Source organism: Zonotrichia albicollis, chromosome 10 (genome assembly GCF_047830755.1).
Source record: "Zonotrichia albicollis isolate bZonAlb1 chromosome 10, bZonAlb1.hap1, whole genome shotgun sequence".
NCBI lineage: Eukaryota > Metazoa > Chordata > Aves > Passeriformes > Passerellidae > Zonotrichia > Zonotrichia albicollis.
Window position 1 is genome coordinate 16824545 of NC_133828.1, and position 26464 is coordinate 16851008.

The following is a 26464-nucleotide window of genomic DNA, read 5'->3' on the forward strand; positions in this document are numbered from 1 at the left end:
TCCATGCAGCCAAGGTGGTTTTTAGGGGCTTGCAGAAGCACAGCAAGCAGAAGGAGGGAGGTAGCTGGTACCTAGGGCTGGGGATGTTGCATCATGAGAGCTCAGAGCTATTTCAAAACTAACTATTCCATAAATGCAATATAGTTTGATTTCAGACTTTTGTGTAATGCTGCTGTATCAGTCTGCTGAATTTTTTTCTGTCTTGAGACAAATCTTAAATGGACTTCTTGCCTCTAATTTGAAACCATCAATTAGACTTAGCAGCTTTGTTTTTAAAAAAGAAGTCTTCCACATAAAAAGAATTGTTACTATGATCTTTTCACTGGTGGTTTTCAAAATTTTCTTTTCCTTTTCCTTTTAAAAGCAGTTTAAAAATCAGATAGGGTAGCCACTGAAAAAAAACTGTGCTGTCTCTGTAGGGAGTAAGAGAATAGCTTCACTTTTAAGTTTCTTACTTGTCAATAGTTGCTTTCACTCTGATCTGGTAGTTCAGCTCTGGCAATTTAATTAGCAACCTTCAAAACAGAAAATGAGAGAGTGGATATTAATAAATGTCTCCCCAGAAAACACTAGACTGGTTGCTCCGGAATGAAGTATCAGAAATTATTGTCATCTGAAAACAGATTAGGCATCTAGGATTACAATACAATTTACAGGGTTGAATTCTCAGAAAGAAGAGCTGGGCTGTTCCAGTGCAGAGGGTGCCCTACCCTCCCTCTATGTGTGTGGAAAAGTTAGCATGTGTTTGAGGGAGTGGCTGGAGTGACACCAAATAATTAGGAAATGGATTTGTATCATCTCTGACTGCATCACAGGTGTGTGTGTGTTTTCCTTCATGTACCTCTTCTCACGACCAGCCTTCCATGAACTTTGTGCTGCAAGGTAGAAATGAAATGAGAGTTCCTCTCCAACCTTTGCTCTTTCACAAACTCAGGAAAGGAGCTTCTGGGAGAGAAAGAACTTGTCTGTGATTCACCCAAGACGCCCAGAATGCAGCTGTTTCTCTGTCCTCTGTGCAGAAGTGGCTCTGAGTATTCTGATTTTTGGCTTGTATGATAAGGATCATTATTTACTCAGTTTGTAAAGTCATTACAACAAGAATTCGATGCATACAGAACCCTGAAGGTGTTGCCTTTAGCCACAATGTGCCTTTCTTCCTTGTGTTTTACTCTTCACTGCCACTTGTTCTGCGTGACAGATTCTGTGGACTTTATATCCCCATTCCAGAAAATTTCCCTGCAGTTGAATGGATCCCTAATGCAGGTTGGCCTGCTTTGCTTTCTAGATTCTCCTAGGATAAAATACTGTACACAAATGAAGGAGTTTATATTAGATTTTTTTCCCTTACCTTAACTTAACAGTGAACTGTATTAAAGTTTTGAGAACCATTGGCCTCTGGGGGTGTGTTGGCATGCAGGGCTGCCTTTCAACCACAAAGGAGCTGTGTGAGAAGAAGTGAAACAAATAGATTTTTAGGAATAGGTATGAACAAACAGATGGGGTTTTTTGTGGGGAGGGAGGAAGGGAAAAGGGCTGCTATCTCTTAAAGACTTATTCTCTGCAGATGCTGAAGTAGGAGCTATGTATTCCAACTCCCAGTTCTCAAACTGATTCAGTGGTCTAACTGTCCCTGAAATTGTTCCCATAAGAAACAGATATCTGAAAGACATTGACAATTATACCAAATTCTATAGTTCTAAAATACAATGATGATAAAAGTCTTGGTCTTCCAAAATTTCATCAGAGCCACGAAACAGAGTATGAAAATACACTGAGCATGGCTTCAATGAAATTAAATTATAATAATTAAACAATCATTTTAATTTTTATATATAGAGAGAGCAAACAATTGAGCAAACTTCAGAGACTCACTTGTGGTATATCTCTAGTATAGCCTGTACAAAAGGCAAGAGAAATGATGCTAATATTTTATCTACTAATAGAAGTGTGAGTTGAGAGGGCAGCAGGAAGCATAGCTTGGGGAGACAGAGGAAATAAAAGGAACATTAACTTAAAAAAGGTAAATGTTTCTCAGCATTCTTTCTCAGCAGAATGTACATAACTCCTCCTAGAATAAGGGGATTTCTGGCATTTAGTTAAGAGTCAGAATTTGATGACAAACCCTTAAATGCTACCCATGAGAAGCTGCCTGGAAACTTCCGTTTCTATGAATTCTGATGACAGCTGTACATACATCTTGTGTTAGGAACCTGGTGCTTAGAATCCTCAGACATTCAAACTTTTTTTCCCCTTTTTCTTAACAGTGTGTTCTCATTGTTGTACCGGTTGAGGTAAAGTTCTGCACTTTGGCCGTGGCTTACGCACTTGCGGAAAAGGTTGTAGAGCAGAAAGTTGACTTTTTCCAGCAGCTGAGGTCTTTGCACAGGAATAGGGTCCCCATCATAAGTCAGCCTGGTCAGGAGTTCATCCAGCTTTTCTAGTTGCCTTCTGACTTGAAAGAGACTCTCTGCCAACAGTGTAAAGCTACAGCAAGACAAAGAATTACTTTGCAATCTTTCTTGTAAACAGTTTCTTGGAACACAAGAACTACTGAAGTTCTTGCTTGGGGAAAATCAGAATCTGTATTGAATGGTGCTTTCCAGCTTTGCCCAAACTCCCATCCATCCATCTTTTGTTTACAGGACTATAAAAATACATTGGGCAAATCACCGGCTCTATCTTCAAAGATAAGTGTTTTCACAACAATGCAACACTGTCTGTGATAATTTGGAAGAAATATATACATGGCCTAGTGTTGTACATGCAGGGCACTTGTGCCAACATTAATTATTTCCTACAGCTCAGGAGTTTTGCAAAATGTATTCTTTAAAAGGACAATATTTATATAGAATGAGCAAGTTAACAAGACTAAAGAAGTGTAAAAGCAGTTAGGAAAAAGAAATCCAAACACACTTGATAACAGTCCAGTAGGATATGTGTGTATAAAATTACAATTTACAGCTATTTTTAGCATGTTCGTTGTGGGAAAAAAAAAGTACTTCAGTGAAAAAAAGAAAAAGCCTACACAGAAAAAAAAAGCAAATGACCACTTTTTTTTTTCACTTTTAAAATTTTCTTGATAATTTTCCTTCCTTTTTAACTATTACATTTTACTTCACCTTTTCCATATGAGAGTTTTGATGGGAGAGTAGTGACCATGATGTTGTGGTGACATTTTGTGAGTACACTATATTTTGAATATAATGCTATTTTCTTTTTATTTGCAATCACTTCAGAGTTGCCATCACAGAGACTACTGCCATTCAATCCCTACACAGTGTAAAGTCTGGAGGAGTGAGTCAAAGCATAAAGCCTCTACCCAGCTCCTGCCTAGACACAACTCCCACTGCCTACAATGACAAACTCAGTCAGCACCATTCTTACTCAAGCAAAACTCCCAAGTGGGTATGTCTCATGTATCTGGAGGACACAAACCCAAAAATTAGTGACTACCACAAGCCAGGCTAGTGTTCATTCAGAATGGCGAATGTTGCTTTTAGTGAGCACCTTTTAGTTATTTACTCTCTTAGCTGCTGGTGAATTTGCTGCTGTTGCAGCTGATCTAAAGGAATGATCATTTCAAGTGCAGCAGACTTCCTGTGGTTTTCGGTGGAAGCACGAGGTCAGGGCAGGTTTACCAGTTCTGGAGCTGGTCGAGCCCCCCGTGGAGGGGCCCCCCGATGCAGGCGATCTGCTGCCGCCTCTTCCAGTCCAGCAGCTCCTCGGTCAGCATGTTGCTCATCAGCACATCGATCTCATGGATCACACGCCCGATCTTACTGAGCACCTCCTGGAAAAGAGCAAAGGTGCCACTAACTGACCACAGGCAACAGCTGCAGAATTCAACAACTAGCATGAAGCACTTACCATGTTTTTTTCAATTATTCTGAAAGTAACCGTGTTTAGTTCCTATTGCTTCAGTGACAGGATTCATCACCCATTGTATATTAATCCTGAATCCCTATGAATTCTTCTTCAGTAATTTTTTTTTTGGGAGGGTAGGAGAGAAGAGTGTTGCATTATCTGTGGGCAAAATATCTCCAAGATATTGGAGATTTTGACACTTGCAAGCTCTGTCAAGTTCAGAAAGTTCTGCTGTTGTTTTGTATCATATAAAATGCATTGTGTTTTTGTTTGCTTGATTTACTCATAACCCTCATGGACTCAAATTGCTTCACTCTTAAAGTGTGCAGAACCAGATCCTTGACTGAGCTGTTACTTAATTGCCAATTTCTTAACTTCTAGTTCAAATCACCCAGACCTGCCCAAACATTTTGCAAATTTTTAACTCCAGTGAAATGAGTCTGCTCTTCTGAGATGAAAATTTAGAAAGGCACACATACACATTTGAGTATTTGGTGTGAGAATTAGGGGAGAAAGCAGATAAACCACAAATGACAAAACATTGTCACTAACCTTTCTCTTGTAGTCTAAAGTATTGAGCATTGCCTGCAACGCCAACATTTCCTGTTTAATGAGGGCGCTGTTTTTGTCATTCTGCTCTGCAGGGGACGAAAAAAAATCAGTATAAATACGTGTGGGTGTGTGTGCCTGTTTATAAGGGGAGATGAGGAAAACAAACCACAACCAGGCTGCAGCAAGAACTAGTGAAAAAATAAACTGTGAACATCAGTAGATTATGCAACAGCCTATTTCATTTGAAAGGACTAGCTTTAGTAAAAGTTTAACATAAGGTTTTATGGATCCTGTCTGTAGATGTGTTTGTGGGGCAGGAAAAGGCAGAAAACATACAAGTGATACCCAGAGTTCTCTAAATTTCTCATCCCTGTGCATACTCCTGTGTATTATGTACATCTGGCTTGGATCAATGATTGATCTGTAAACACAAACAGCTCGTGGTGTCAGCAGTTAGGCTAAAGCTCTTTGGACTTGACATGAATTGCAATGTCTGGCTGGGAGGCATTTGCAACAGAGATGAAGTGCTCATCACCAGGGGAATTTCAGCAGCAAGGAGCACTGGTCACTGGGCATTTCCCTCTCTGTCTAGTGTTTGTCCTTCTCTGGGTCAGGCAGTAGTTCCAAGAGCCCCCAAGCTCACCCATGCTCTTTCACATGCAGCTCTTTCCCACCCTCACTTTCACCAACCTTTTGCATCTTTCATGCTACATTCAAAAAAGAAATTGGTGCCAACTGTGTGCCTGCTAAGCTCTGGATGGATGCCTTCCTATTGAGTCAGGGTAGATGTTTCAGTAGAGGCAGACAAGTAACCAGCACCACCTCAGCCACAGCAATTGCTCCCACACACTCTAAGCTGGCTGTGCTGGAGCAGAGCAGTGAAATTTAAGCCCTGAAAGTCATTTATTGTCAGCATGTCTTATGTCAGTCCAGCTTTCAGGTATCTGTGTGGTCAGTAATTATGACTGACCTGATGACTAGAAACTCATTAAACTATGGCAAGTCTTCTGATTGCTGGGTCATATCCAGCCTTCAACATTTAGGATTGATGTGCTTAAGGACTTGGATGTTTTAAGCCTAGCATCTTTGCAGGTTTAAAGGAAGGCAATATAAAGATATCTGAGCAGACACAAGCAGACCCCAGTTTCTTTTCTGAAAGAGATCATGCAAGGACTGTTCCACATGCAGATCTCAGCCATCACAGGCTGGTCAAACATGCATTCAGAGTGCTTACCAGCTGGTTATCACCACTGTGGTCAAAAAAGAACAGAAAGCCAAGTTAGAGGCAAGAAAAATCAGTTCTGCATGACTCTGGGAAAAAGGAGTCCCTTCCACATTCTCCCAAAGAAAGGGCCATGTAAAAGGTGAGGATATTGAGAAATAGGTTCTTTAAATTAAGAAATATACTACTTTATATGCCATTAGGTAGCTTATCCATAGGAAATAACTATACTTTCTTTACCCTCTTAACGCCAAAAGAGTAATTTTGTTCCAGGACTAAAACTTTATATAAACCAAAGATCCATTTTTATGTTTACATATATTAATCAAGTAATGCACACAACCCCCTGATGCTGTAGTCTAGCTGCAGAACCAGCCATTTCCTAGGGAATCCAAAAATGAGTATAAAAACTCTTACCTAAGCTCTGTATTGTTTTGTACCTGAAGTCAAATTCCTCTTGCAAGTCTTCCAAGTATTTCACATCTTGGTCAGTCATCTTTCACAGGAGAGAAATGAACAAATGCATGATGTAGTATTTTCCTTTCTTACCATTTGAAAACCCCTGAATAGTTCTGGGAACTCTTGTTTACTGTCTTGTAAACTTTATAAAGTATGATTGAATAATAAATTTATAGCTACAGATTTATTTTACTTGTTTAGAATGTCAAATATCATCCTCTATCCTGTGTTTGACAGTGGTTGATTCAGCTTTATCCCTTCTTGTTTACTAGTGCAATGACATAAAAGCAAGTAGGAACAATTGTGTTAGCCTGAGCTAAACTGAAATTGTTATGCCCATAATGCATAACATTGAAACTTTAAAGCAGGGCAAAGGGATAATTTTACATTTACTTAAATGGAAATTTAATTGGGGTGTGCAAAGCCAAAAAAGGTGGAGTCACACAGGAGTAGAACTCACAGAATTTATTTACAGAATGTTTTAAGAATTTGGATAAAGAAATGAAACATTTTTGCTCCTTTGGCATTTTGCAGCTTTCTTTTCATATGTGCTATTAAAAAATATTAAAGATATTTTCTAGTAACCAATCAATAATAATTCAAAACACCCCATCAAAAGAAGGAAAATGAAACTGTAGGAAATTATCTGCTGTACTTTGAAGGTCTATTTCTGTGCTGTTTATAGGAAGCCTTGATTTTGCCAACAACTCATAAACAATCCTTTTTGCTTTCCTAAGATGTGCACATTAAGAGTCTGAAAGTACATAAACTTGTTTGCTAAATGAGCCCACACACAATTAGCCATTTTGGCTTACTCTTTATTTTTGGAGACGAAAGTTTTAAATTATATGCGTAAAGTATGAAATTACATGCACGAGGAGCTGGCTAATTTCTGCGTTCAACTTAATTACCTACTAAAAAACTCCAACCCTGCTATCTAGAAAATGTTCTCATTTTCACTGGTCCTTTGGGGTGGCTGTGCTTCCCCACACAGGCAGGAGGAGCAGCTTGATAGGCTGCTGTTTTGTCTGCTCTGCAACTCTTTATCTACACATAAAGTTGTAAGATGAGACCTAGTATTACATTCTTCTGAATCTACTTTATCCTTCTACGGGTTTGATCTCTCTAACCCTTCTTCTCTGTGAAAGAATGATGAGAGAATGCCACTAGAATCTCTTTCCAGTATACCAGAAGTGTTGCTCTTGAACAACATATGGACAGGTATTTCAAATATAGTTTCTACCCTGAGACTGCTGCAAAGCTGAAAGTGGGATAGCAAAAAAGCCATGGGTACTTTGAATCCTTATCCTGCCTTGAACTGAATGGGCATTCTCTGAGCTTTCAGGGTCTCTGGGACATAGCTACAGGTTTGGCTCAGCCCAGCTGTGGCCTGCAATGGCATGAGAAACTCCTGGAGAGTGGTTACCACCAGCTGCCAGTGTTCTTGTCCCCTCATGACTCCAAACCACGCAATTGTGTCACGTAGCCTTCACCTCGACAAAGGTCTCGGTGCATGACTCAGAGCTTGGGAAGGTTAAGCTACTGCTGACCCAGCTAAAGGAGGTGAAATTGCAAAAATACATTTTCTGAACTTCTTATCTTTTTAGAGACTGTAGCTATGCTCTTACTGCACTCAGTGGTCTGCCTGCAACTTCCCTAGGGATGAGTGTGACAGCTTTAAAATAGGGAGCTCTCACACTGAACCCAGACAGCTGCTAACATCTGAGGATCCAGGTGTGTCCTGAGCTGTCAGTGTGGGCAGATGTCCTTGGAATAATGGAAAATGGATGGTGTATCTGTTGGCAGAAGTTGTTGTGCTACCCAGCCTAAAGACAGCTCAGGTGTGTCTGTATGAAAATCAGGTGGGCAGAGACAGCACACAGGACAAAAAAGGTACCTGAGCGCTGTTCTTGATCGCTGACACTTTGTGTTCTACATTTCTCTGACGTTCTGAAACCACAGAGCTCTGTAGAGACTTTTCCAGTGGCCCCTGGAACACATTGAACAGATAATTGGTGGGTGAGTAATATTTATAGTAATAATAGGTGATAGAAACTGAACTGCAAGTTCCAGCACAGTGAGGGAATTCCAAAGCCAGAGTTCAACCATCTGCAGACTGCTGTAAACACACAGATAAGTTTAGTTCTACACATTTGAAAAACATGCAGCTTTAACTTTGAAATCCAAGAGATTAAAAGGTGTGGGTATACTGCAGGTATTAAATATCAGGTAAATGAAATATAGATTATTAGATTTTTAAAAAAATATCCATGGCACAAGACTCATGTAGGAATGCGGATTACATCCACAAGTGATTAACAAGAACATGTTTGTCTTAAAAATTCTCTCTGGGTTTTCATCATGTAACAATTTCCCCAAAATAAGTTTCATATGTAATTTGACTTTTTTTTCTCCAAACAACATAAAAATCATCAATAACTCTATAAATCATCCAACTGTATTGGATAGAATGTCTTTTGCATTTCATAGTTAATATGAATTAATGCATTGCATAATTTAAAATACACACATCTGTTTCGCAAAGAATAATCTCTTTAAAACCTTTCCTACAGATTAAAGTCTTTGAAGATTAGCTGTGACATGGAAGTCCCTCATAGCAATGTTTCCAGCAGAAGAGTCACTAATGAAGTTCAAATGTGAGTTTAAAGGGCAACATTTGGCAACCCTGAGTGCACACAAATCACTTCAGTGGAATGAGGGGACAGGATTTGGTTTGAAAAGCATGTGAGCAGATTAACATGGAGCAGATTAGTGAAATGTAATTCATTACCTGTACAGGCATGCTGGCTGCAGCCAATATTCTTCTTTCTTCTCTTAAGCAGTTTGAGATGATCACTGCTATATGCATGGGATTACCATGATATTTGCCCTGCAAGCACAAGTAAATACAACTCAAAAAAATTCCACAATTCAGGATGTCCCTCTGGAAATCACAAGCAACATGATCTATGAGTGTCTATGAGTGTCTATGAGGTGCAGATTGGTGTGGGTGGAAAGGAGTCCCCTTTCCATGTGCTGGTTCAGCCTTTCAGGGCAGCATCAGTTAGTGCCACCGTCATAAAATATTCTGAACAATGTTCCACAGAGATTATAAAGATACAATTCCGAGATGTATATAATTTTGAGATCAAATTAGCTCCCCTGCTAACACAGCTGTTTTGAAAGGGCTTTCCTGTCAGCCTATTCTGGGCACGATTTTATCACACCTTCGATTTTCAATAGGATGTTGCTGCTTAGCATGTAGCATTTCTGCCAACAAAAAAGTTTGTAAGCATATCAATATGGTAATGATGCAAGCAGGAAAGCTTCCTCAGCATAAAGCAGAAGACTTTAAAATTTAATGTCTATGAACAATTTTTCTCTTTTAAAAAATAATGTGCCTGAGATGACGGAATAAGTAATTTTTGTCCCAAGACAAAGAATGAAAAAAAATCTATATTTTTATACCACCATAAATAAAGTGCTGACTTGCTGACGCATGACTGAGGACTGGGCACAATTTGAACTAATATTGGTTTATGCTGTATTTATAAAATTGGAATGATCCAGGACTCTCAAGCCGCTTCCTTTATGGTGATATATTCATTCATTGTTTCTCAGTATCCTTCATGCCTTTCATTCACTATCATTCATTCAGATACCCTTCATTCACTGCTCATAGTGTTTGTCCATTCATCAGAATTAGTCCATTTAATTTCTTTTCCTGTACAGTTCCCACTTCTGGACTTACTAAATTTTTTCCTCTTTATCTTTAGTCTTTATTTTCATCATATCTCCCTGCCACTCAGAACCTCTTTTATTCTAGCTATCTCTGAATGTGGCACAGTAAGTTTATGTACTTTGATACTTTATATTCTTTAATTGATGCCATATCTTCCTTTGATATCTCTCACCAATTGTTATGTTAGACACAAGGGTGTGAATGCATCTGACAGAAATGTGAACACATTGCTTCTGTATGCAGCAAGTACTGTGGCATTAAACATACCTTTCTAATGCTTTTCAGTAAACATTTCCTGTGAGCTTATGCATAAAATGTGTAATCTGAAATATGTTTTGACTTCAATTGCAAAGTAAAGAAATACCATATTAAAAGTGGTAGTTTTGATCATGGCAACTTGGTATGAACTGTTTGGTATTAAATACCATGCGTACTGTGGTTCCAGGTATGGACTAAGGCAAAAGATACAGGGCTCTTAAAACTAAATAACCAAGGTACCAAATGTTCCCTTCCAAGAAAGCTTTGACTGCCCTGTCATTGTTAGCAATGAAACAAAACTTTGTTTCTATGGCTTCTGAAATCTTTTCAGGACAGGAAAAGTACATGCCCCACAGTGCATCCAGTGCACACCCAGAGTAGCCCCAGTGCTGTGCCTCCCTTCATGTCCTTAAAAGCAGTTCAGGAAGGCACTTTGCTCCAGCAGCCATCTGTATCTGAGGAACAGGAGTTATGAACCTGACTGGTTTTAGGAGCTTCTCTGTAAACAAGAAGTGGTGAGTAATACTACCCAGGACACACTACGCCTCAGATCAAACACCAAGCACTCCCTCCCTGCCTGCTCCTTCCTGGGCAGTGGGAGGAGACTTGATTGAGGATACACTGCTGATGTCCATGTCAAATAACAGTGACAGATCTTTGGCACTACACATTTCTCCCTGGCAGCTCCATGGCTGTGAGGCCAGTAACTACAATGTCGCTGCACACTTCCTTCAACACCGCTGCACTTCAGGTCCAGTAATGTATTCACAGTCCCCTTCACTGGGCATATTCCCAATCTCTCTCTGTAGGTCAGGATGTAGCTTTGGGAAGGAAATAGAGCAATGTGGGAAATGGCTGTGATCTTCCTGCAAAGGATTGAGCGGGGTGTCACGTGGAACTGAGGTCCAACAGCCACAGCCAGGGCAAATTAACTGCAGCAGAGAGTGGCTGTGCTCCTGGCTGTGCTCCAGCCCAGTGCCTGACTCCTTAGGGAGCCAGTCCAGGCTGCTAACTGGCATGGAAATGACTCATGCTTTTTTTACTGACTGGGTTTTCTGCTCCTTGGTGGACTGAAACTGCTCAGCAAAGGATCAGTTTATTACTAAGGATGAGCACAGGTAGAGTTGGGAGAGGGGGGAACAGTCCTGCCTTGTTCCAGCTGTTGTGGCTAAGCCTGTCTCATCCATCTGTACCTTGATTAGAGGGATAAAAGTCCTGTTACTTTGGGATGAAAGCTGTGGGGAGAAATCTGCCACTGCTGTAAGACCACTGATGGGCATATTAATTCCTCTGTTAATTTCTACTTGTGGCTGTTACTTCTTTTTGGTAGTAAAACAGAGTTTCACCTTCCCCCTAGATGGCCAGTAAGGGTTCATGCCATACATTGGCACCTGAAGCTACAAAGCCTGAGGTTCTGTAGCTTACCTTTAAGGCTTTCCTTAGTCCTGGCTTACCACTGCCCAACAGAATTCCAGCACTGCAAGGGTTTAAAGGGGTCCAGAAAAACTATTTAACCAAGTCAAGAAGTAAATATCCTCTCTTGGAGCTGCAAAAATGCATTTATGTAGAAGAGGCTCTTAAAAAAAAAATTGTGACAGTGGGATGTGTTAAAATTCCCCACAAAGGATGCCAGTTATTAGGGACTTCCCTAGCGTTTCTAGACACGATTCATATGCAAAACTTTCAAAAGCTCTTCCTTCCTCTCCCTTTCTTTGTTTCATTAAGAGAAAAGCATCTGAATCAAGAGGTGCAGTGGAAATTCACTTTTCCCCCTCCCTTTCTTTCTTCTCTAACTCATAAATCTCTAGAAACAAGCTGGGTCCATAGTGATTCCCATACTTATGCCAGGCTTCTTCATACTTATGCCAGGTGCTTCTTCAACTTGATTCAGTTTGAGTAGATGCCAAGAAGGTCAACAGAGAGCTGCCACCTGTGCTCCTGGTGCAGCCCCTTTTGTAGTAAGGGAGCAGATGGATTGCAACTCATCAGTAATAAATGGATAAATGAATTGTAACACTAAATAGCTCAATAATTGCAACTTATTGAATAACGATAGCTACTAAAAGTCACAACAGCCATGTTTTTGACTCTGGAAAAATAATAATGCTAAAAAAATTCTGCCTGTGTTTTGTACTTCTCAGTTCAGCTTTAATTACACTTTGGAATGTACTGCTTAGTGTTCCCTTATTATTCACCTACTGCTAGCTCTTGTTGCTCTGCGCTTCCATTTTGTCTTTAGTTGAGGGCAGAAATTGCCCAACATGACCTTGATTTCTGAATTACTATTGAAAACCATCTCTTAGCAGCAAAGAGTAGTTTAAGTTGGAAAATTAAAGGAACTCCAAGCAAAAATGGCTTGTGAGATGGGGGAATCCTAACTTAGAGTGACATGAACACTAGCAGCCAGAAGAGGAAGAAGAATGTGGATTCTTTAGATATACAAACTCGTATTAATAAGTTTAAACATGTAAGGAAAAAAAATTATATTTGTCTTTTGACAAATAACAACATAGAGAAATTGAGCATTTGCTTTTCTTCTTTCAAATCAAAGTATCTGCTAATACTACTGTAATTCTGTTGTTCTTAGAAGTTTTCTTTCTCCTCTCTTCTGTTCCAATGAGGTCTTTCCATGCCATGAGTTACAACAAACAGCAAATTATCTTATTTGGACTGGATTCTTCTCAAGAACTACCAGCATGATGCTAAATTTAAGCAAACAGGGGGAACTTGAACTTTCATTCTGAACAGGTGACAATTTTCTGAGAATGCTGATGACATTTCCTTGGAGAAAACCTTCCTACTGCCACCCGGCATGCACTCTTTCCACTCCAGGGACATCTGTTGTGACAGTATCTTACTAGATCATGGAGAAAAACAAAGAGGCATTTCTGCAAAAACAGGCTGTACGTTATAGCATGCAGAGTTTATGCCCTTTAGCCAAATTTTAAAACAGCTTGAACTCTTTGGAGTATGTTAAAGGCACATGAAACAGTGGCTGGGGAAAGGAAAGGTTAGGTTTTGCAAGCTGCAAGGTCAGGGAGAAATTTTAAAATATGTATTTGACATTTTAAATTACATGTGCTTTCAAAAAGAACACCAAACAACTATCAGTTTTAGTATCTGCTTACTCAGACAGAAATGAAGAAATCCAGACCAGAGTCTTCTCTTACTCTTCTTTTCTTCCCATTTTTAAAACTTCAGCTTTTTAGCTGATTTTCCTGTGGGTGGCTCCATCACAAAGTGGATCATTCCCAGCCACACAAACACTGACTGCTTTCCATGTGTCCAAGGGCTCTGTACACTGCACACACCTATCAGTGAATACTGGACATGCACTATGTGAGCAGCTGGCTCTGTTTTCAGTGGGTAAAGCAGGGGATTAGGTGTTGGTCTCGACTTGTGATGTAGAAGGATGTGCTATGAAACTTTTAGAAAGTCAGTCAGGGGTTTGCCTGATTATCTCTGTGTTTTCAAGGTGACCTATAAAAGGACTTGAGTAGGTTTTGGTGCTTTCCAATTCTGAAAATTGTCTCAGAATTTGGTCAGGTTTTAGCTCCTTTTCTCCTTTTTCTTTTATTTTGCTTGCTTTCTTTCTTTCTTTCTTTCTTTCTTTCTTTCTTTCTTTCTTTCTTTCTTTCTTTCTTTCTTTCTTTCTTTTTTAACTCTCAAAACCATCAGCTGTATCTCTTCTCATTTCTGCTAGAAAAAGCCCTTCTTGAGCCTTTTAATGGTATACAATAGGAGCTTTACTTGGAGGTGTGGCAGAGTTATTTAGTATGACCATTGAAGTGTTTGTTCATACTGAATGAATATTTAAAGAAGCTGATGGAAGGGAGGAGAGATAGGAAACAGCAAAACAAAGTCAAGTAAAATTACATTTCCTTCCCTATTGCTTACTTGTGATATGATTCTTTTACAAAGTCTGGTACTCAGCATCTTTCTGGAAAAGCAAATATCTCATCTTTCATAAAATCAAAAAACAGGGAGAAAAACCCCTTTTGTCTATAATTTCATTTTTTAAAAGAAAGAGAGATTTGGTGTAGCTGTGTATCTCGGATGTGTGGGTGGGAAGGCATAGCTGTACATACATATTTCCCGTTTTCACCTTCAAATATGACAAATAACACTTCACCTTGATTTGTTTTCTATCTTTGTTTATGCATCCAGGCAGAAAGTCTAATGAAGACAACAGCAGAATACAAAGAACGAGCTGGTCCTTGTGTTAGCCAGATAAATGCTAAGTGCTTGGGAGTTTTTTGAAAGCTTGTACTTAAACAGGCAGTATTCTTACTAAAAAATCTTCTACTAGAGAGATGCCTCTGTTTTATCTAGGTCTTTAAGAGGAAGTGCCTGTGACACTCCCTGTTTAGACTGCTCTTGTTGTACTTTTATTTTTAGATTTCTCCTTCCCCCTCTCAAAACAGGTGAGAGAACTTAAAGGCAACCTCATTGTTTTAGAAAACTCCTATCATGTGTGGGAAGTCCTAATACACAGCTTTGTAGTCTTGTAGTTTTCTCATAGTGTATGATGCATAACTTCCAGATTATCATATTTTTTTCTGGGGGCATGTGCAACTAAATTGCAATAGGCAAAGCTGTAAAAGCACAGTGAATGAGCTGTGAAGACAGAGGCTTTTTCTCTACTCCTCAAATTCCACTGCTGGGTCCCTTCCACTAGAGACTCTTAAACCACTCAAGGAATAACCTACAGAAACAGCAGATTTCTGTACAGGTAGGGTGAGATAAAGCTACAGAAAATACATTTCTGTAGAAATCATCATCAGACAGTTGAACTGTATAGACAGGGAGGGGTGAATAATGTAGGGTAGTTCTTATTTGATATTTACTTGAGAATAACTAACTTCTTTTTAAAATGAGATTTATTTCAAAGTGGGCAAAAATACCATGTTCCCTATGAAAAAAGGGTAAAACATCAGAGGACAGAGAGGACTGATCTCCACATGCCCCTCCTCCTCTGGGCACAAAGACCTGAGTATTATTAACTAATCTCTCAGGCAGATGTTCAACTGCAACTCGGCTCTTAATTCTTCAGAATGAACAAAGCCCACAAGAGGTTATTTAGCTTGCTTGTATTTTTACTTCTGCCTGCAAGTTAACTCTTTTTCATTCTACAGAAACAAACTGAAAGTTTAATAAACTTTTTTTTTGTGTTCTTTAAATAATAACTAGAACCCCCAAAGTATTTTACTTGTAACAAGTAACCTTTTTCAGCCTTGTACTACCAGTAATTTTTAACAACCTTTGTTAGCTGCAGTCACCAGGCTGCAGTTGCTAGGAGCAGACACCTAGCTGCTTCAGCAAACAGACTTCTGTGCGGGGTTTCCCATCTGCACGCCAAAATTTTCTGTAAACAGCTTTAATGGTTGTACTGAAAAACTCACTGGGAGCAGTCTAATACAATCTGAATTGTGTTAGACAGCAGGACATGCTGGTTCAAAACACATCCTACCTTACCGTGTTGAGTTGTTGATCTGGCAGGCTACACAAGTGCTACATACGTGTAAATAACATTTTGAAATGGATCTTCCGTGGTTTATTAGGAACTTTCTCTATTTTGTTCCATTCTCACTCGTTTGTAAGCTTTAACAGGAAACTGCAACTAAAACATCAATGGCTGTTTCCACTCTTTGCAACTGTTTCTCAGCACAGGGCTTATTAGAATTGTTTGTTGAGCACCAGCTGGAATGTCTTGTTTTGGATCTAATGCTGTTTTGTCCACTTTCTTTGATGTACTGAAATGAATAATCTTAGGATTGTTCCTTGCATTCCTTATGCATGCTCCTTTCTGGTACAGAGGCTTTTGCAAACTGTCACTTGAACAAAAGAACCTTTATTTGTTCACTTAGTTCTGTCTGGAGAAGCACAGGGGTGTTCAGTGCCCATTACAGATGGAAGCAAACTGGGCAGTATAACCAGGAACATGACACAGAATCAGGAATGCACTGCTGGGTTACTGTTTCCAGCAGCATCATGTAAAGATGTATTTGTGGGAAAAAGTGCCTTAATATATGTTGTTTCAGATGACAGAAGATACTTTCAGAAGCTATTCCAGACCTTTCCATAAAAACAGCCAGAGCCATGTAGGATAAAGTAATGTAACTAAAGAACTATTTCCCAGCTACTTACTATAACTTCCAAAAGCTTGATTTTATATAACTGGTGGGTGTGAATCAGCAGATCTGGTGCTTCTGCCTGACCTCTCCTTTTGTAAACAGAGCCTAAGGTGTTAATGGTGTGTGTGCCCACAGACCTGCTCATTCAGGCATAATCCCATTACCCTCCCTCTCCCCATCTCAGGCTCTAGCAGGGCTGGGGAGGTGGTAAAGTTCACCAATACTGGAGAATCTGCTGTGAGAATTAAATGAATTTCATGAATATACATAATTTACAGCAAATTGTTCCCCAGAGCACACACTGTGCTCATTAACTCAGGCTTCAATGGTAAATGAGCAGAGCATCCCTTCTTATTCCTGAAATCTGTTATTTCACTTCTATAAAGGAAAATTTATGTAATCAGATTTCACCCTGAATACCATAAATAGAGAAGTGACACAGATGCATGTTGCCATTAATGAGAAGGGATTGCTTTCAGAAGTTATCTTGAGACTAGAGCATAAATAAGGGCTTCAGTTATGAGTAGGATGATTCTGGGAATTTCTGCTTTTGTCCTGATGGGGTTGTCCTGCACCTGTCACAGGGCACAGCACAGACAGAGGCTCCTCCTGAGAGCTCACCTGAACCCACACTTGGGCCAGGCTGCATTCCATGGAGCTAATCCTTGTCTAGCAGGAGGAGTGCTCCAGCTTTCCAGCTTGGAGTGTGTGTGGGGAAGGACATCCCAGAGCTGAACGGGCAGTTGCCATCAGCACCATTCCTAAATGGAGCGGTGGGACATGGGGGCACAGCTCTGATTCCCAGGCTGCCCTGGGCTCCCTGCCTGCACTGCAGCCTGCCTGCTCTCTCCCAGCCCAGATTTTGGCATGTGAGTCAGCAATGTGGACAGTGCCTGTCTCCCATGAGAGTCTCTGAGCACTGAATCCACTGGGGGCTTACAGCAGGGACAGGCGAACACTGTCACAAACATTCCTTCTGAACACTGGGATGCAATCGTCCACAGGCCAAGGTCATGCAGACTTCTACATCTGCAATGTGGTTCCTAGAAGTGCCAGGCAGCTCTTCCAAGCTTAACATCTGCCCTTTACATTTTGTTGTCATAACAACAGCACAAACCATCTCCTTGTGACTAATCTGCTTTGCTTTTCTCCGTTTAGATTTTTAGAAGGAGAAAGAACTATAGGTGTGGTTTCCCTGCTCTTTCCCCCACTGCCTCTGAACATTTTCTCCCTCTTCCCTTTCCAAGACTGCTGCTGGGGGATGCAGGAGCTCTCTAGGAAGATGGACAGAGAATTTAACCTTAGAAAGAGACTGTGCTGTTCTGTCTCCCACTGAAGAGCACAGCAACAAAAGGCTGCTCTGCTATAAAAATGAATGCAATTTACTGACTGGAGAAGTAATAATAATGTAGGAAGCAAATATGAAGGATTTTAACCTAAAATGCTGACCCTGATTTTAATACAGTATGTGCACTTATACCAGATTAATGTCAAGAAGAAGAGATGTTTCAATGAAAGTAAGAAATAGAGAAGCGAATTACAGAGAGCTAGCAGTGACCACAGCTGCTTAGCTAAGTTTCTTAACACTATTTTCAAGTACTTATAGCTTTTTCAAATTACATATTTCCTGAAACACTATTCAGTGTTTCTTTTTGCCTGCAGATAATTTTGGAAATGTAAGCAGTCTAAACAGCAATGCCAGACTCCACAGTTATTTCTCTAATATTGAGAGAATAGGGATGGTCCCTGTGATATAAATGCAGGGGTGTCAGGCAGACTCATCTTCCTGCTTGGACTTCTGCTCTTTGCCCTTCAGAACCCCCAAGGTTGCCCAAAACTTTGTATTGCAACTGAGGCAGGCAGATTCTCCCTTCTTTCACTATTTCCATTCTTATTTTCACAGAACAACTAACATATTTATGAAAGATGTTTCAGTAAACAGAATAGAAGATTTTCTCAATTTGATAACAAAAATCTCAAGGAAATCTTTTAGGTGAGGCGTGCTTGGCTGTGGTGCTGGAGACTCCTAGCAATAACACTCTCCAGACTCAGGAACAGCATGGGGAATCTTGATCCTAAGGAGTCCTTGTCTGTCTAGAAAACAGCTGCAGAGGCCACTTATGAGGTGTGCATTGCTTCCTTTCACTAACCATCCAGTTGTATTTCTGATTAAATGTTAGTCTCTCCTTTTGTGTTTTGTCAAGAACTGCAGGTAGCTCTTGAATAGCTTTTGTGTGTTCTCTAATTGAATTTTTCTTTATTATTGCTATTGTTATAGCCTTTCCCACAGCTCAACACACGATGCTGTGTACATAGTGATAAGTGCTGGTTTCCAGCATTATCTATTTTGTCAAGTGTTACTCAATAGGGTAACACAATTTGGCTCAAAGCAATGAACAAACATTGCACTCAGATCTTGTATTGTGGTTGGACAGCTTTGTGTGTGTGCACCATGCACAAGGGTCTGTGCATCTGTGTGTGGTTCAGAGGGGAAGGAAGAGGAGGGAGCTGTGAAATTTCAAAGAAGTGCTTGCACTAGAGAGCGAAGCAGATATAAAGGTGGGCTCATGGTAACTAACCTTCAGAGAAAGTCAAACCAACTCTGTTCACAGTCACCAGATAGGAAAAGATGTTTACAAAAGCAGCTTCCTCCCCTATTTAGGAACCCAGTCTTTCCTTCATCAGCCACTGAAAAACCTCATTAGTTTCACAGTGTAGCATTCCAGCCTCCTGTTCCCTAGGTGGTGTGTTGGGACAAAAAGGACTGTGGCATCCTGCTCTGTACATCAGTCACAGTTTTCTGGTGCTGTCTCACAAAGCTGTCACAAACTAGCTCAAACTGCAAGAGTTAGGTATCTGCAAGGGCTTCCAGCTGTGGCTGGGAAGCCAAATGCCCGTTTCCAATCTTCTCACATATTCAGCAATAAAATGCAACCAGCCATGCATTGACAAAAGATTAGACCCATAATTAGATAATTTGTATATTCAGAGTTAAGGACATTACAGAACCTGCTGTCCACACTATGTGTCATATTCAGTCCATTAATAACACTTGACAGTTGATAACAAGGATGGGCTGTCAGCTGATTTCAGCTGCTGTAGCATTTCTTTACTGATGTACTTACCTAATCAGTGAAGAAATAACTTTAACAGCTGCAGCAGGAGCTGTGCAGCTCTACAGAACATGCAGCCCATACCTTGCCTGAAAATGCATTTATCCTCCATGTCCTATACCTTATCACTAGTAACATAGTGATTTACACAAAAGTCAAAAATTCTGCTGTCACAGATTTCTTAAGACTGTATAAATTATTTTTCTTATCCAATAATAGGTTGTTATCAGGCTTTGCAAGAGCCTGGTCCTACTTCAGGCTATTCAAATTATTTTGGAGATCAGAATATAGGCTGTGGGTGATAGTGTTCAAGATCAGGAAAAGCTCCAATAGTGAAAGTGCCATCCATGTTTACATGTGTATTTTGGAAGTGAATGGATAGCTTTTTTTGTCTAAATTCAGGTTATGTGTTGTCTTAACACAATGAGGAAAGGTTAACATTATTAGTGATGGGGAGAGCTGCTGTTTTGGTTTTTTTTTCCTCACCTAGAAACATTCTACTGCAATATTCAAGATTCTGATCCTGTTTTATAGGCAGTATAAATAATTGCAATATCACACATGTGGTCTCAAGGAGTTCATAACACTGTTCAGCTGTAATGGGGAGGCCGGAGCATTTTGGCTTGTTCTGGAATTGCGACTCGGACCCTAGCACCTGAGAAACCATTTAATCGCAAATCACCTGAAACTCCCCTTCTCTGGCCTTTCTGGAATGACCCTCCTTTGGTTTGTGCTCCTGCTGAAGCACATAATTATACAATTTCCAAACATGACAGGACTTGAAAGAAAGAGGTTTTATTCAGGCCATTTTCATACTGATTATTATATGAACTCAAATGAGTTCACCCAAGGCCTGATTGCTTGGCTTGGTGTGCCCAATTTGGCAGAGCACACAGAGCTGATGCTTCAAGATTTGGTAAAAAAATTAGAATAAAACAAATGGGGCAGAGAGTAGAAGGAACAACAATGAGAGTCTTTAATTGTATATAGCTTGTATGTAAATATGTTCTGGTTCTGCCTGTGCACATTGTGATGGTACAACCATAAATGCATTGTCTTTTAAGGCAGGAATACAGTAGTGTAACTGCTTGGCCTCAAATGCTCTTTCCATGGATCTGCCCCTGTGGAAGAATCCTTTATAAGGTGATACAGCTTTGTGGTAAAATGTGCCAAGATCATTACAAAAACAACAGGATTTCTGCAGTTGAGTAAATCTAAATCTGGTGTTTGAAGACTACTGAAATTATGAAAAGTGCTGCTCCAAAAAACAGAAAAGAAACAAAAAGTGACTTTATTTTTAAATTACAGGGGGCTGCTTGCATAGCATAGGATGAAAAAGTGGCAGCAATGGAAATAGTGTCATATTTTTAAGAGGCGCCACTAGGGATAATGAGTAGAAAGACACAGCCATGGAGAGAACAAAGTAATTGATGAAATCATGCTAAGATTTTCCAGGCCAGTGTGTGTGTATGTACATATGTCTCAAATAAAGAAAATGTTTGGCAAGCAATGTAATTATCATTTAAGTACTTATGGAAAACACCATCAAAGAAGAGAAAAACCCCCACATTTTCATTGAACTCCATGGCATATCTGCTTTGTGCAGAAGACAGATAGGTGTCAGGAAGTAGGTGACTAATGAAGTGGAACTCTGAGAATCCTTGCCTTAGATACACAATTATTACAGAAACATTCAGCCAATCAAAATAAATACCATTTTGCAGAAGCCTAACGGTAAATCCTGTACGTAATTCATAACAAATAATCCCAGAAAAGCATAAAACAGCAAGCATGCTAATGATTTACAGAGGTTCCTTTTTCATGGTGCTGCCTTAAGCCCCAAGCATGTATTTTATTCCTTAGTTAAATATCTGTAGGTGTCTGAGAGGTGGTAATTACATTTGTAATAAACATGAGCATCTATAAGCACTGTATTTGTAAGAGCTCAGTGAAACATAGATACGCAGAGAGCTAAGAAGTCACAGCAATTGTATCCAAGCTGCATGCATTGAAACAGCAATTACTGTTCCACAGAAAGACAGTGGAGTTGTTATTTGGAATTATCTTGCGGAAGGCTCAGTTTTCCCAGAGCTGCTCGGAGTCTGCGGCAATCGGGGCAGCTCTGAGCTGGACACTGGAACAAACTGCACTCCACAGAGCCCGAGCACTGCCTCCAGAGAGCAGGGAGAGTGTGCAGGGCAGTTTGGCCTTGGAAGCAATGACCCACCTGCAGCAGCTTCCTGACTCTCTTCAGGTTGTGGATCAAGAGCAGATTCTTCTCCTGCGAAACCCGGTCCAGCTGTTCGTCCACCTGTATTATCAAATTCTGCAAAAGGATCATTGCCATTGCTTCATTGTTGGCTGCAGCCTCCCTAAAGAGTCAATGAACAACAATGCACGTTTAAAATGCTGTATGATGTGTCAATCTAGCAGTACAGAAAATTATAATCTATTCAGAAATCTAGGCAGCAAAAAAAAAGACTTTGAGTATATGGTAATTTGCCTATAGTTAGAGCTTGTGAATAATGATTTTTATGATTTTGTGGGTTTTTTTTAATAATATTCCCACAAATATGCATAAAAGGAGGGTGAGGTGTTAGCACAGACAGTAGAGTCAGCCAGAGGAGACAACCAGGTTTTTCTAGCCTCTGGTCCAGTGAATATTTAAATAATTCCAGCTCACTTGTCAGAGGAAATGGGGCTTATGCAAACTGTCCTTCTCACTCAGTCACACAGATATAATTTCTGAATTTGCTGCCCAGTTTCAGACAAAGTTGGCAACAGGCTTGAAGTCCAAAAGATAGAATTCTTGCAAATTTCATGGCAATCTGGCAGGTTGGTAGAAGAAAGGAGTCCAAATTAGTGCCTCCACTGAGGGAAACAGCAGCAATAACTTGCTCCAGGAGGCAACAGCCAGATGGTCAGGCAGAAGAGACATCTCTTCACACCAGGCACCAGCTGAGCCTTCCTCCAGCCAAACTATTTGGGGATACAGGAAGACTCTGAGGCTACTGGTCAAGGGTATGTAGGGGACACAGGACACAGACAAAGCCAGGCTTTGCTGGCTGTGATGTTTGTGGTACAGCTTGGTATGTGCAGGGCAATGGCATTAGTGAGAAAACTGAGGAGGAAAAAGTTTGGACAGCGTGGCATCCTTGTCCTTGGGATAGCCTCTCTCCTTTCCTCACAAACAGCAGGTACCTGTTTGAGATATGCCCACTAACTCCACGTCTGGCAAAAAGGAGATTTTAATGTTACCCATGTTGCCACAGCCCCATAAAGATGGAGCTATAAACCATAAAGAAAGATTTTATTCCTTAGCAGTTTCCCCCCCACCCCAATAGTCCTGTGGAGTTAGTTTGAAAAATTGAGATGTCTCTTTCTGGTATGACTAATAATTTTTTTTCTTTGCACTTAGTTTTGAATCTTCTTAAGATAACTCTCAAGTGACTTGAATCCAAATTTGGACATAAATGGACCTCCTAGAAAACAGTTCCTGTAAACAGCTGGCTTGTTCCCCAGAATTTTCCAACTTTAAATGCAATTCTGGACAAGTGAATAATTTTATGCTGCAAGAGGTAAGTGTATAACATTTCCATTAAAAATTAACTTGCATTTTTTTTAAATCAATTTTTATTGGATTTTGTTTAGTACTAAGTTCCAATGTGAATCTTCACCTCCCAATATTCCCTAAGTTGAAATGGCTAAATCCATTAACTAGTGAAATAGTATTACTGGAGTGTAGATACCTGCACAGTTTGTAAATGAGCACCCTAAAGCCTTCCAGCAATCAAAAGTATTGTTGGTGATTGAAATAAGAGGAGACAGAATGGATGAAATCCTACCAGTCCTGGCTTTCTATCCATTGTGCTAACAGGTGCCGGATTTCCATGGGGAAGTTATCGTCATAGAACTGGTCCACCTGCTCCAAAAACTTTATTTCCAGTTGTTGAACTTGACTCCATTGGGACATGCTACAAAAGAAAGGAATTAATGTTTGCAACTGAAAAATGAATATGAATTATTAATCCAAACTGCATAAATCAGTTGTTTTTATTGTAGCTCTCATATACTTTGACATTTTATTCTGTCTTTCAAAACAGGGGGTTCTTGAGTAATTTTAGTCAGTTAAAGGGAAGAGGGAGAAAAGTGAGCAAGGCCATTAAAGAAGTTTTGTTTCTTACACTTGAATGGGCACGTCTGTCAAGTCCCTTCATTTATGTAATTTTTTTTAGATACTTTATGATGCTTATAAAGCGGGAAAATTTGCACACCATCTCTCATCAAGAGAAGAAGTTTTGGATTGCACTCTTCAAACCCACGTAGAACTATTCTTATTGAAGGGTAGTGGAAAGCAATGATTTTGCTCTCTTCTTAGTGAATTCATACCACTCAAATACTCAAATTTTTCCTATAGTCATCATGGTTGTGTGTCACTGTGCTGTTCCTAAAGCCCCACATTTTCTGTTAGGAGAGTACTGCTTTACAACCTAAATCTAGTACATCTCTACCTTAAATTGCCATAGAATTATATTTCATGTGCCCTAGGGTCTGAGATCAGTGGGCTCTGCCAACACCCTGATCCCACAGCAGAGGTGTTCTTCCATTTTGTCTTAACAAAAGACACAAAATACATTCAGGGCTAAAGACTGAAGTGAGCCAACAAACTACGGATCTGTTGGAACACTTTTGATAGAAACTTTTCCTGAAGAAAAAGACAAGATTTCATCAAAATGGACATTTTTGTAGAAAGCTGACCTTTTCATATGCAGCTTTTCTATTTCCAGTTCTGAATTGTAGTTTCAGAATGTCAACAGTTTCAAATAAGGATATCATATCTTAATGCTGTAGTCTTTCATTTTGCATTTTTAAAGCCAGAAAAAAAAAAGTAGTATCTGAAGGTTTAATGGAGTCCTGAGCACTTACTCATGCAAAAGTAAAAGTGACAGGTTTTAGTTTCTCAAGGAAGGCTGATAGGATGATTCTGTGTGTGCTATGAAGAACACTGTATATAACGTCAGTGGAAATGTGCCCAGTGACTTTTCCTTCCTCTTTATTACTTCCATTCTGACAGGAAAAAAATATTGCCTGAATATTTACTTTGTTTTTTAAAATTGCTGAAGAGGAGTTAGGCAGAGGAGTGTTTCGCTGTGTTGCTGTATTGACAGCTAGAAAGAATCTCAAATGTTATTTCTGATGATACATACAAGGAATCAAATCAGAATGCATTAATAATTTATAGAATAAAATCTGAGAATTGTAAAGGTTTGGAAGGGACCTCCAGGATCACTGAATCTGACTTTAACTTTTTTTTTCCCTGAACTCACACTCGGGAAAAAAACTCAAACAAACAGATTTTCAAGTCTGTTCACTTTCAGTGGGAGTTTTTATTGTAAATGCTAGTGAATTCTGGTGATTATGATATCCTGAGAAGATTAGTAAGAGAATTTAATATTTTTATCTAAAGTTTAGAAAAATAAAAGAAAAAAAGGCAAGATTTTGTCCAGCCTGCAGCCCCCTTAGGGCTGCCATGTAAGTTGCAGTGATGCTCCCATGCATTTGCAAAGCACACGAGTAGCATTTGTCCCTGGGATTTTTGTGATGTGCTCCCTTTGCACAGAAGGTTTTGCAGGGACAGCTGAGAAGGTGGGGCAGTTGTAGCTCATCGTGAATGCCCCCTGAAGGGAACCGAAAGAAAGTTTTCAGGAAAGATGGGGCAACACTGTCTACAAGAGAGGACAGGGGGTATAGTCTCAAAATGAAAGAGAGTAGGTTGCGATTAGGCATTTTAAAAAGTTCTTTACTGTGAGGGTGGGAACAGGGTGGCCAGAGATGTGGACTCCCCATCCCAGGAGGTGCTCGAGGCCAGGTTGGATGGGGCTCTGAGCATCCCGGTCCCTAGTGCAGGCTGTCCCGTCCTGAGCACCCTGTCACTGCAAGGCTGGATGGGGCTCTGAGCATCCCGGTCCCTAGTGCAGGCTGTCCCGTCCTGAGCACCCTGTCACTGCAAGGCTGGATGGGGCTCTGAGCATCCCGGTCCCTAGTGCAGGCTGTCCCGTCCTAACCACCTGTCACTGTAAGGCGGCCGGCAGGGAGCGGGTGCTGCGGGAATGGAGCCGTGTCCAGCCGCAGACCAGCTCCGCTTTCGGCTACCCGGCTGCCGGCTTTGCCTTGAGCCCGCTCCATCCGCCCCGCCCGTGCCGGGGGTCCGTGCGGGCCCCGTCCCGTTCCGTTCCATCCCATCTGTTCCCGTCCCATCCCTCTCGGAGCGCTGCCCCCGCGCCCCGCCGCTCTTGCCTGTGCCGGCTCGGGCCGCTCTCCGCCGCCGTTGCCGCCGCCGTGCCCCGGTGCCTCCCCGCGGGCTTTAAGCGGCCGCGCCCGCCCCCGGCCCGCGGCAGCAGCGGCGCCTTCCTGTGCGTCAGCCCCGCTGGGCCCGGCTAGGCCTGCCCGCCGCCTCTCGCAGCAGCCCCGCTCCCCACAGGGAGCTGGGCAAAGCTCAGAGCCTGCAGGGAGCTGCTGGCCTTCAGGAAGCTGGAAAATACCGAAATCTTTCCCATTCGCGCTGTCGGGGCAGAGGGCTGGGTCCCGCCGCGCCGGGGGACCGATGGCATCCCAAAAGCCGCGGGATGCAATCACCGGTGTCCCCACGGCCCGAGTTCTGCTCAGTGAAAAGGCAAAGGACAGCTCTTGGGCGAGTTGGGCCGTGGAACAAACTCCCCAAACTCTTGTGACTTAGAATCACAGAGGTTGGACCACACCTCCAAGAGCATCGAGTCTAACATTTGGCTAAACATCACCATATCAACGAAAGACCCACAGTCAATTGTTTTATTCAACACCTCTAGGTGTGGTAGCTCCACCACTGCCCTGGGCAGACCATTCCAATGCTTGGCCACCCTTTCCATGAAAAAATTCTTCCTGATGTTCAACCTGAGCATCCCTGGTGCCGCTTAAGACTCGGTCTCTGCTCAGACCTGCCCTCTGTCGTTCAGGGTTCAGCAAGCATAGAAGGCTGGTTAGATTGTGTGGACCACGTCAGGACAGCGAATTAGTAATTTGAGGACCACCCAGGAAATATCATTGATTAGCAATGTGATTTTGTGCTGTCAGTAGGGGGAAC

General features: G+C 41.0%; 1 protein-coding gene across 1 annotated transcript in view; it reads right to left on the minus strand.

Annotated features, from left to right (window-relative positions):
- STAT4 (signal transducer and activator of transcription 4) overlaps positions 1-25755 on the minus strand; it is a 41878-nt gene extending 16123 nt beyond the window's left edge. The window contains exons 1-11 of the mRNA XM_005492767.4: positions 25642-25755; positions 23190-23318; positions 21572-21716; positions 8889-8987; positions 7995-8087; positions 6056-6134; positions 4417-4502; positions 3639-3790; positions 2326-2484; positions 1349-1441; positions 456-515 (exon numbers count right to left, since the gene is read on the minus strand). Coding sequence (XP_005492824.1) covers positions 456-515; positions 1349-1441; positions 2326-2484; positions 3639-3790; positions 4417-4502; positions 6056-6134; positions 7995-8087; positions 8889-8987; positions 21572-21716; positions 23190-23317 — 1094 coding nt within the window. The 5' untranslated portion in view covers position 23318; positions 25642-25755. The remainder of the gene's footprint in view (positions 1-455; positions 516-1348; positions 1442-2325; positions 2485-3638; positions 3791-4416; positions 4503-6055; positions 6135-7994; positions 8088-8888; positions 8988-21571; positions 21717-23189; positions 23319-25641) is intronic.
- Positions 25756-26464: the final 709 nt, after the last annotated feature.